Source organism: Podarcis erhardii (assembly GCF_964252035.2).
Source record: "Podarcis erhardii genome assembly, chromosome: 6".
Taxonomy (NCBI): Eukaryota; Metazoa; Chordata; class Lepidosauria; order Squamata; family Lacertidae; genus Podarcis; species Podarcis erhardii.
In genome coordinates this window covers 53390089-53402204 of record NC_138510.1, presented here as the reverse complement: position 1 = coordinate 53402204, position 12116 = coordinate 53390089, and the positions used below count along the sequence as shown (strand labels likewise).

Genomic DNA, 12116 nt, shown 5'->3' with positions numbered 1-12116 from the left:
TGAGAAATTGTGTAACTTAGCAGTGCATACCAGCTAGCTATTGAAGTCTAGATCTGATCATGCTTATGTACAAATACAGAAGAAAGGTTTTGTTGATTCACTCACTTTTAATCTTGAGGAAATGGCTAAACATAGTTTTTTGAACTGCCATTAGTAGCTGTTTCTGCTTCAGTGAACAAATAGAATCTGAGCCTTCTGCGAAATCAGGATTTTCTTTTCTTTTTGCATAAATATGGTTTGGGGTAATTCAGGGGAAGTGCAACTTGCTTGACAATGAAATATTGAATATCAAACATAATTTTATGGAGGAAAAGGCTAAAAGCAATATTTTGAAAAATGAAAGCTGGGTTTTCTAAGATTCTATCAAGAACACACAAGAGGCAGAAAATAACTTTGAGGAGTAAAAGGAGCCCTTTAATTTGTTAGTGCAATTCAACACTAAGTTTTCTAGGTGATTTGGTAGCTCTTGTATTGCTTCAGTGAAACATGGGAAAATCCTCATTTTCATAGTGGACTGTTTTAAGTCTTTATCATTTTATTCCCCTCTCCACAGTAACGCATTAAATTATGTTATGCTTGGTGGCTGTAAAATTAAATTTGGTAGCTTATTCTAAAGTCCATGTGCCTATGTACATCCTTACATAATGTTATTTTAGAATTGTTTGAATTTCCTTTTTGTATTTTATTTATACTATAAACCACCTTGTGTGCATTATATCCCAAAAGGCAGCCTATAAAACCAATACTAAATAAAAAATCAACCGTTACGCTCCTGCATCTCTAGCACTGTTTTAATACTGTCACTTAATTCTGTAATTTACTATTATGCTAGTACTGTTGGAACAGGTGTGGATAGTTCCTGCAAGTGACCAAAGTGACTTGTTAAATCAGAAAATTAAATACTTCACCAATTGTGCTTTATAGGATGAAGGATTTGCATTTTTATATTGCAGCTTTGTTCCAAATGGATACTAATTTACCAAGCAGATGCTAATTGACCATAGAAGCTATTGTGTTCTATTCGCTGTACAAATAATATCAAAAGGTACAAATGCCTTATAAATGTGAGGACCTAGTGCCAGTCTTGATGTACCTTCATGGGACTGTTCCATCTTTCCATGAATAGTACCAGTGATTTTAAGAGAGCTTTCAATGTAGCAAATAAATTAAGATATTTTAATGTTAAGAAAATATAAGCCTTCTGTAACCAGTTCCTAGAGCAGTTTCCCACCCATTTTCAACAAGATACATTCCTTTATAAACAAGTATTTTTCAAGTGCAGAATCATTTCTCATTCTTTCCCTGTGGTATTCCCCACCTCCTTGCTTTGTGGTGTGCAGACCACCAAAAAAAGGAGGCGGTTTTGAGGTTCCTCCCACCCCCAATATACAAAATAAGTCTTACTTTGCCTTATTTTGTCTAATGTCTCTTTAGGTTCTTGATATTTAGGATTGGTCTTCTTTCTGCCCTTGCAGGTAGGAAGGCATTCAGCACTGGTTTGGGTCCACCACCAGGGGTAAAAGGCTTTTTCTGAGAGGCAGAAACTTCCTGCCAGTCCCCGCTGTTTCCAGCCTGGGACAGCGGACAGGCTTTTATGGAGTCCTGAAAAGAGAGAGGCAAGAGCAAAGAGGGCTTTCTAGCCTCAGAACTGTTGGAGCCTTTTATCACTCCCTGCGGTTTACTCCCTCTGTGCCAGTTCAGTAAGAAAAACCAAGGAGGACTGCAGGAAGCTGCTCTCCAGCACTCTTTTTGTGCCATAGAGACTAGCTGGATTCCTCAGCCTCCACCGCATCCAAAGGCAGGAACCACGGGCACCAGTCTGGCAATATAGAAGAATGTTTGGGTAGGAAGCTTCATCTCAATTTGCTTCTTGGGGAAATGTGCTACTGCTGCATGGCAACAATGGCCAGTGGGGAGGGGATTTAAAACCATTAAATTAAAATAACCCTAGAATATCCTGTAGAGCTTAGAGAAAAATAGGAATACGACAAAGCAAAAATGTGTGGTCCTTGTATTTCCTACTTCCAGTAAAATGGCAATTTGGGGAAGTAATTCTGAGCTAGAAAAGGTCTTGGGCAGGAGGGTGAAGCAGTGAGCTCGTGACCAACTGTCCATGTAGACTACCCAGTCTGTTTGGGATTATTTTTTTTTAAGTATAGGGAAATATTTCAGAGTCCCATGATGTGTAGTTTACACTTTGGTTCAATATGTTTGTATTCTGTTCAACAAAATAGGGATGTACTTTTAGGTGCCCTGGTGGGACATTTTAATTTGGAGATATAGGGAATGCTTCCCTTCTGATTGTCAGCAGCATTTGTTATTGTGGACCATAGTATCTTACTGCATCATCTGGAACATCTAGTAGATGTTGGCATCTCACTGATTTCACTCTGTGTCATTTTGTTAGAACAATCCCAGATGGTGGTTAGTATAGAAGCCAGCCCATCCTCTGGGAGATGTAATAGTGGGTTCCATTGGCATCAGTTTTATCACCTATATTACTTAATATATCTATAAAGCCACCAGGAGAGATAATGCAGAGCTTTGTGGTTAGGTATAATCAATATACTGCTGTCACTACATCAAGCTTTATTTTTCTTTAAGCAACTTCTCTGAATTGGTTGGTGGAAGCTTTCTTAAGGTAGATGACAATTAACAAGCAGAAGTTGAATCAAGACAAGGTGGAGATTATGTTGACTGGGAGGCTTGAGGCTCTGAGAGTGTGAAGTGTACCTATTATCAGTAGTATATTTGTTGCTTTATCGGAGCAAGTATGCATCTTGAATCCATTTCTTCCCATGGAAAAGCAGTGTCCTTTCCAACCACCCCCAGTTGCATCTGATATGCTGTTGTTATCCTTTTTAGTAGAGGTAGAGAACTTGCACCAAGTTATCTATACTTTTGTAATTTCCAGGATTCGCCACTGCTGTGTGCCATAAGTGGGGTTGCTGAAGACTATTCAAATACTGTACTGCGGTTAGTGCGGAATGTCATATGCCTGCCTGTTTGTGGGGGATGGCAGATGGAAACATACCGGTAATTGACTGTACTTTGCCAGTTGCACTGCTGCTGTTGAAGTTGTTGGCCCAATTTCATATGCTGATTTTTGAATTTATGTGTTTATAAATGTATTTGTCATTATTGGTTGCAGCTGGAGAAAGAAGGGTTAACTGCCTAATTGTTGCATGGGTGATTTTCCTAAAAGGTGCACCTGGAAAGGGAAGGATTAACTCTGTCTTCCCCAGCTGCAAACTCCTCAAGCTCACCCTCCAGCAATTGGACTTGAAAAAGACCACTCCCCATTAGAGCCCACTAACTTTTTAAGATCTTCATTGAGAACTTCCCTGTTGCTCTCCTACCAGGGAGGTTATTTGTTAATGATAAGCAGAGTGTTATTTGGGCTGCACCAGCTTTGTGGAATGAATGAACACACCACCACCACCACCACCACCACATATCATTTTTCTTCCTTCCTTGCCTTTAGATGAAAGTCCCATTTGTTTGGGAATATTAGATGGGGGGAGGAATTTGATTTGGTTTTGATGTTTACTTTGAATGAAATGGTTTTAAATTGAAGTTGTCAGTAGCCTTAAGCAATTGTAGAAAGGTAAGATATAAATACTTTAAATTAAGAAATAACTTGCGTCACAGTCCAGATATCTGTAATGTCCAAGTCAGATAGTGTGGAGTAAGGGAGATTGACTGAACTAACACCCTTATTTGTGTGCTGCTTGTCATTTAGGCCACTTTTCCATTCTTCCACATGGAGTACTTAGCACATCAGGCTTGTACACAAATATCTTATTCGAGTTTCTGGGTGTGCATAAACTGCACAAATAAGCCTGAGTTGCTAGGTGCTCTGTGAAGTGGAGCAGAAAGCCTTAGGTTGCCTTCTGTTTAGCTTGTGCATCTAGCGGAAATGCAGCATTGCAAGAGCAACATGGATTGATCCTCCAAAAGGTCTAGCACTCTCCTCTCCATATGTGTGTGTTCAGGCACCCACAGATTAACTGTTTGGCAGGTGTACCTGGCCTTCTGAAAATGCCCAGCTGCACACAGTCCATTCCTGAGTTATTCACAAACTGCCGAGAACTCGGGAAGGACTCTCAAACATGTGAAGGGGGGCCATACACAGCCAGTCTCATCCTCAGGCAGAATGAAATACTTACCCCCAGGCAGCAGGGGCAGGAAATGGCAGCAAAGTGCTGGAAGACAGAGCTGGGTGCCACACAGCCTGCCATCCAGCTCCTACGCTGGCATTCTGTCCTGAGGTGCAATGGAGGGTCCACTTTTGTTATTCTTGAAATGAATAATAATAATAATAATAATAATAATAATAATAATAATAATAATTTATTTGTACCCTGCCCATCTGACTGGGCCTCCCCAGCCACTCTGGGCAGCTTCCAACAAAGATTAAAAATACATTAAAATGTCACACATTAAAAACTTCCCTGAACAGGGCTGCCTTCAGATATCTTCTAAATGTCAGGTAGTTGTTTATCTCTTTGACATCTGGGATGGGGAGGGCGTTCCACAGGGTGGGCACCACTACCAAGAAGGCCCTCTGCCTGGTTCCCTGTAGCTTTGCTTCTTGCAGTAGGGAACTGCCAGAAGGCCCTTGGCGCTGGACCTCAGCCTCCAGGCTGAACGATGGGGGTGGAGACGCTCCTTCAGGTATACTGTGCCCAGGCCATTTAGGGCTTTAAAGGTCAACACCAACACTTTGGATTGTGCTTGGAAACATACTGGGAGCCAATGTAGGTCTTTCAAGACTGGTGTTATGTGGTCTTGGTGGCCGCCCCAGTCACCGGTCTAGCTGCCGCATTCTGGATTAGTCGTAGTTTCCGGGTCACCTTCAAAAGTAGCCCCACATAGAGCACATTGCAATAGTCCAAGTGGGACATAACCAAAGCATGCACCACTCTGGCGAGACAGTCTGAAAAGCAATATATAAATTATTTTAATAGTGAATAAATAAATATTTGCAAGCTGACCTATATGTAACAAAGACTAAATCTCACTGACAAATTTAACTACTCTAAAACTGAACTGGCGCCTCAGATGATAAAATGGGTGTAAGACTCTCAGGGTGGAACTGCATGATTCAGGGGTGCTCTGTTAGGGTGCTGATTGTATTTGGTGCTGACTGTTGGATGACTCTCTCTGTCTCCCCCCCTCTCTATATGAATGGTCCCCCCCCCATGTATTGTCAGAATAAGTCAATCTAGTGGGTGTCATCACCCCTAAATGAGAGGTAGCATTGGGGTTATAGTACCCCAGGTGAGAGGCAGAGTAGGCTGCCTGAGATTTACCTTCTCTCATTCTCTCATGATCTTTTCTCTCTCCCCTCCTTTCCTCTGCCTTCCCCTATGTAGTTTTCTTTCTTTGTGTACTGGTTGGTTGATTGCTATATGTTGAATGTTCTGGCTTTTGCTAGAACTCTTGTTAAGGTGGCTTCCTTACTATCTGCAGGGTTTTGCCCAAAGAGTAGCACTGAGAGAGTAAGCTTTGGCCCCTGGTGTTTAACAATCTTGTGCTGGCTTAGGGTGCCTTCTAAGCCCTGACTGGTGACTGGGGAGACACACCCACCCACATAGGACCACTGTCCAGCACAGGAAAGTCACCAGCTTCTAGATCAGTCATACCTCCCATTCTCAACATCTGGCTTCAGTTTATTAATCATTATTCAGTCCATTACAGATGCCAGGAATCCACTCAACCAGCTCACCTTGTTTTTCTGGAAAATGAGGAATAGAGCTGAGTGACATTGGCATACTGATAAGCTCAACTCCAAATCCTTTGATAAAATCTCCAGTAGTTCTGAATATATATTTAAAGGGTATGGGGAACAAGGCTAAACCATGCAGCACTCCCTAGCATAGGTCTAGCCAATGTGGTGTCCTCTAGATGTTATTAGACTACCTCCACAATCAGCCCCAGCCAGCAGGTCCAGGGATCAGGGATGATGCAATCTGCTGTGCAACTGCATCTGGAGGACACCATATTGGCCAGCCCTGCCCTAGTGCAACTAAAGGGCAGGGCACTACCTTCTGAGGTCTACCCAACCAGGAGTGGAACCAAGATGCAATACTCCTATCATGCATCCTTGGTAGACGATATCATCCATACCATCTTTCTTGATTATCAAAAACGGCATATAGGTCCAAGAGAATTAAAAGGTTTTAGTCTCTACATGTAGTTCCCAGCATAGGTTCTCCACCAGGGTAATAGCAGCAGTTTCAGACACAGGGATTTGTAGATTTGCTCTAGCCTCTCAGGAGTGTAACCTCTTCAAGCAAGATGTGCATATATAGCACCTTCATTCATAATTATATGCATGTGGTATATGTTCTTAATATATATGTGTGAAGCAGTCTGTTATCCTTTTGTTGATGCAATCTGATATCTCTGAATTTCTTAAAAAATCTCAAGTAAACTTGAAGAATAATTCTTAATCTTGATACTTTTTTCACTTGCACTCTCAAGTCTGTAGTGTAGTAACAGGCAATGTTTTAATTTGAGGATGTTGCTAAGTCCAGTAGATAATTCATTAAAATATTCTTCCTGCACACTTTTTTCCACAGTGTTGAGAAAGAATAGACCTTTAGAAAACTGAACAGTATGTTACAAAAAATGTGGATTGATAGTTTTTTACAAATGAAGAAACAATATTTGGTTATTTAGCATCATAGTACTTTGACACAAATTGAAGTCCTGACACTTTGTCAGTAGTCCAGTGGCTTTTATGGCATGAAACTGCAGTGCAACATAAATTGCCAGGGTGGCTACACAGACATATAAAGCCAATCCAAAAATACCCTGGTCTTTGCAAGCATAGCCTTAGGCTAATTTTCAGTAAAATAGATTAGAGCATGACCAGTCCTAGGGTCAAGGGCTGGAATTTGGATTATGTACTATTCTCCTTATATATTTGGAGGGCCAGTCTTCTCTGGATGCAGAACATGGAAATATGTTGCTGTAGTTCGAAAAAAGTAGGATGTGTCCCCTAAGCACTTCACAGTCAACTTCAGAATTGTTGCCAGGCAACAAAATGTGTTACTTTCCATCAGCCCCACTCTCTCATGGTGCTGGGCTCAAGTATTGTATTGTGACTGAAGGCAGAACTGTGACTGGTGCCCAAACTTGGAGTTTCTTCTGCAAGACCAGTGTCCTACAGGTGTCCAATAGATGGCCCAATCCATAACTTTTTTCATGCTTTTAAAAAAATAAAAGTTCCAAAATCTGTTCTAGGTGTGGTTTAAATTTTATGGCGTCCAACCCACATAAGCAAACAAAACCAAAAACTCTGTAATCGGTCTGGCATTGGGCACTGGCTCATTGTGGTTCCATGATGGAAGAAAGGTGGGCTATCAATGTGAGAAATGTGAACGTGCGCAATTTGAGGAGGATATAGCAAAAAATCAAACCTCTATCCTGGAATCTGGCTGTTTTGTATGCTGCCAACTGAATCTGATGCTTGATCAGCAACTCAGAGTTTGAATGACTAGGTTAAAGTTCGGTATAATTTAAATTGGCTTGATTCAGCATGTACAAGAACAGTGAACTACTGTACTTAGGGCACTTAAAAGTAGCCTTTGAAACAGAAATCAGTGAATCATCTTAACTACTTTAGTGTGGTAGGCATTGTAGAAGTAAATAGAAAAATATTTTGAGTAATTGATTATTCCTTGCCAAATCATCTTTCATTTAAACCAGACATTTTTTAAAAACTGAATTTTCTGTTTTAGTACCACAATCTCAGATGAAAAGGCATTTCTGTCACTTTCCTTTTCTTTCTCTTCAGTTCTCACAGGTCTTTAGTATCATACAATGCTTTACCTAAAATGTATTACCGTATTTCCTGATTGAATCCCTTATTTAATATTTTGAGATATCATTATAAAGCCAAAAAACTAAACCAACAAAATCTCTCTTCCAGCTCTTCCTCCAAAGCCCTCCAAACCAATAACTCCAGTAAATACAAGTGGGATAAAAGAGAATTGCAGTTCATCACTGCAGGATGCCGAATGGTACTGGGGAGACATTTCAAGGTAAGATTTTTCTTTTCCTGGAGGAGAATATGGCTTACTTGCAGCTTTCCTTTATATCATAGGTTGGGTACATTTCTCAGCCCAAGGGCTGTGTATCCTCTTGGCCAGCCTTCTGGAGGCTGCATGCCTTCCCCACATGCAAATCACATGCATACCCCACATACCATACCCACAATCTTATATGTGCATCATTTTAACTTTATTGAAGCCTTATTTTTTTTGCAGGGGATATTGGAGAGGGAGGGGAGGTTCTTCTTTGGTTACACTCTCTGGGAAGAGTGCCCTCTACATACCACTTTTCGACAAAAATAGACTTTTAATTGCTCTAATAGAAGCCATTTTCGAAGCTTGATTGTGAAGTGTGGAGGGCTGCATCACACATGGAGGGAAAAGTCCCTGAATAAAGCCATTTTACACATAATTGCAGTGGGAAAGGGACAGAGTGAGGTGGGGGCAATGCAGGCAGGATCCAGAGGCCCTATGAGTCACATCTGGGCCAATGTTTCTATACCCCTGCTTAGTATGTACATATTAAAATGTATTATTATTATTCAGGTAACATTGTGAACGGATTAATCTTAAATTTAGTGCACATATATCAGAGAGAGAGAAATCCCCCCCCCCCCCGTCTACTTTCTCCACTCCTCTATCATGTCTGCTTCTACTTGTCTTTTATCTGAACCAAAAAGCCTTTCCTCATATTAGAGTTGCTCCATCTCCTTCATCAATTTGGTAGCCCTTTTCACAAACTTTCCCAGCTCTAGTACAGCCTTTTTGAGATGAGGTGACCAGAACTGGTACACATCATTCCAACTCTGATCACACCAAAGATTTGTATAATGGCATTACAATATTGGCAATTTTATTTTCAATACTTTTCCTAATGATCCCTAGCACGGCTGCCTCACACTGGGTCAGTATTGTCCACTATGATGCCAAGGTCTCATTCCTTGTCAGTCACTGGTAGCTCATATCCCACTGCCATATACCGTATTTTTCGCACCATAACACGCACCCGACCATAACACGCACATAGTTTTTAGAGGAGGAAAACAAGAAAAAAAATATTCTAAACGAAACAGTGGATGTATGATTTTTGTGGTTCATGCTGTGGCCACAGACATGTGATCTGACGGTGAATTTGGGGTAGCCCAATGCAAAAATCTTGAGGATCCATGTGGATCCGTGCTTTGTAACCACGTTTTTGCACCACTGCGGCCCCAGGCAACAGTGGGTGTGTGATTTTTTTGGTGCAAGCTGTAGCCATGGACATGCTATGTGATCTGATGGTGAATTTGGGGTGACCCAGTGCAAAAATCCTGAGGATCCATGTGGATCCGTGCTTTGTAACCACGTTTTAAGTGGGGAGGGAAGGAAAAGCACTCAAGGGACAAGGTGCACGCGTGGGGTGGGTGGAGAAGGATGCTGTTAATAATGCAGAAGAGGAGTATAAGAGAAGGCTCCTCTCCTCTTCCGCTTTGCTCCTTTAAAGGCTCTGCTTCTCTCCCTCTTCCCCAGCTCGCTGAAAAACTTTGCTGCTATTTAGCCCGCTGAGTGGGGAGGAGAAGGGACAGAGAGCCTGCTTGCGAAAAAATTTGCTGCTATTTAGCGAGCTATTCTCTCCCTCCTCCCCAGCTCGCTGAAAAAAACAGCTCCCTCCTCCCGGCTCGCTGAAAAACTTTGCTACTATTTAGCCAGCTGAGTGGGGAGGAGAAGGGACAGAGAGCCTGCTTGCGAAAAAATTTGCTGCTATTTAGCGAGCTGTTCTCTCCCTCCTCCCTGGCTCACTGAAAAAAACAGCTCCGGACTCGTGTAAGCGGCTCCTCTCCTCTCCCGCTTTGCTCCTTTGCAGAAGCAGGCTCTCTGTCCCTCTCTCCTCCCCACTCAGCGGCTCTTCTCCCGCTTTGCTGTTTCAAAGCGAGCCACGGAGGAGGGAAGGAAGGGGAACCATGGATCCTCTGCTGACTGCAGCAGATCCCCCCGCCATCCGTAGGCATTCGCTCCATAACACGCACAGACATTTCCCATTACTTTCTAGGCGGAAAAAAGTGAGTGTTATGGTGCGAAAAATACGGTATGTAAAAATATGGTCCCAATGTGTACCATTTTAAACTTGCTCATAATGAACTGCATTTGCTATTTCACTGCCTGTTTACTCACTGCAGAGAGATCCTCTTGGAGCTCTTCACTGTCCCTTTTTGTTCTAACCACCCTGAACAATTTGGCAATTTTAAAATAAAACCATTTATATTAAGTGTCACAAATAAAAGGAAACCTGAGTTTAATTATCTTTTCATATTGAATCCATGAAAATATCTTTTCATATTGAATCCATGACCATCTGTCTAACACATTTCAGTTTAACAACCTCTTTTCTATGTAAAAGGAGAAACCAGGGATAAAAATGGCACTTTTGAGAACAAACATTATAAATATGATACTCAGGGCATGTATTGTGCAAATTACAAATATTTTGACTCTGCTAGCCAAGCAGCAACTTCTTTTTATCTCATGAAGGAAATTCTTCTGCCCAGTAACTGCCAAGCATTGCTTTTAGAAAGTTATCAGTCTTTGAATAAGTAATCTTTCATGGTGCCTTTGGATATGTACAGAGAGCCAAACAGAAATCCTTAATTTCACAGTTGCTCTCCTGTCTCTAGATAGATAATAAACCTCTAGTTTTATTTTGAATATCATCCTAGGCAGTATAAAGTTTCTATTTACTTGTAAACCAATAAATTTTAATTGTTTATAATAAACAATTACTATCTTGTTATAAAATAAATGAAATACAACTTCTCTATAGGACATTAGGGCAGTATGAAGCAGCCCTTTCTTTATTCAATCAGATACAGTTAAGTGTTGGTGCTCAACTATTGGCCTCCATTTAGGAATGAGGCTTCAGGTGCAGCTGCTTCCAGAATCTAAAAGTTCAAATTTACCTTTGTTAAAACAGATTACAAATACTATGTATTGGTCAACATAAAACTGGAATGAGACAATTTTATAGAAAAATAATTTCAGAACCAAAGTAAAGGAAACCCCCCCCCCCCACACACACACTTGTAACAATGAGTGGTGCTGTTATGAATGAGTAATACTTTGATCTACATTTTGTTATTCCAGGGAAGAGGTAAATGACAAATTACGAGACATGCCGGATGGAACATTCCTGGTGCGGGATGCATCAACAAAGAAACAAGGAGACTATACACTGACATTGCGGTAAATAATTTTGTATTTGCCCTCTCTATTGTCCTGCACAAATTGTAGGTAGTACCTGCTGATAAATTTGTCTAGGTGTTTGTAGCTAGTGTAAATACAAGCACCATGTTTTCATTATCTTGGAACTTTGTTTACATTTTCTGCTAGGCTATACAAAAAGAACGCAGAATGAACAGCTTTATGTTGCATCGAATAATTTGCAATCTGTAGTGGACTTTGGCATCATGAGAATTATTAGCCTTTTCTGTTTAAAACCAATTTTGTGTTTAGGGGTAGCTCTCCATATATTTGGGGCTACAATTCCCATCTCCCCGACCATTGGCTATGCTGGTTGGGGCTGCTGGGAATTTGTAGTTCACAACATCTGGAGGCACCATGTTGGCTACTCTAGTTCTAGCTTTTTTGACAATAGAGAGGCTTCCGTCTGTGAAGGTAGAATAGAGTGGGCAAGGCTAATGTGGCTTCAGGATCTTGCACAACTCTTTGTTGAACCCAACAACTTCTCTGTAGCTCTTCACATTTTTTTCTTGTTCTCTCCTCTCCTGTCCCCAGTTCTTGCTAAAAAAAACTTGAGTATTTCAATTCTGACGGCAGCATAAAATAAGCAAACTAAGGATCTCAACCCCTCTTTTTGAGGAATTTGTCTTTCCTTTGCAGGACATTTGGAATGTCTTAGTACAAAGTGTATATAGCCTTCCCCATATGCTGTAATTTCACCAATGGCTAAAAGATGGGAAAGGGAGGGATGGAGAATCTCAACCCTTTCCCCAGTTCGTCTCCCTTTACTTCTCTCATAAAGCCACCCATCACTTAAGACTGTTGCTTCTGCCATGTCAA

At 41.2% G+C, this 12116-nt stretch overlaps 1 protein-coding gene across 6 annotated transcripts in view; it reads left to right on the top strand.

The window, feature by feature from the left end:
- The window catches only part of LOC309345255 (phosphatidylinositol 3-kinase regulatory subunit gamma), a 252879-nt gene that overhangs the window by 222677 nt on the left and 18086 nt on the right, over positions 1-12116 (top strand). For all 6 annotated transcript variants that reach the window (XM_081868238.1, XM_081868236.1, XM_081868237.1 and 3 more), the window contains 2 exons: positions 7943-8054; positions 11181-11279. In XM_081868238.1, the coding sequence (XP_081724364.1) occupies positions 7943-8054; positions 11181-11279 (211 nt within the window). The remainder of the gene's footprint in view (positions 1-7942; positions 8055-11180; positions 11280-12116) is intronic.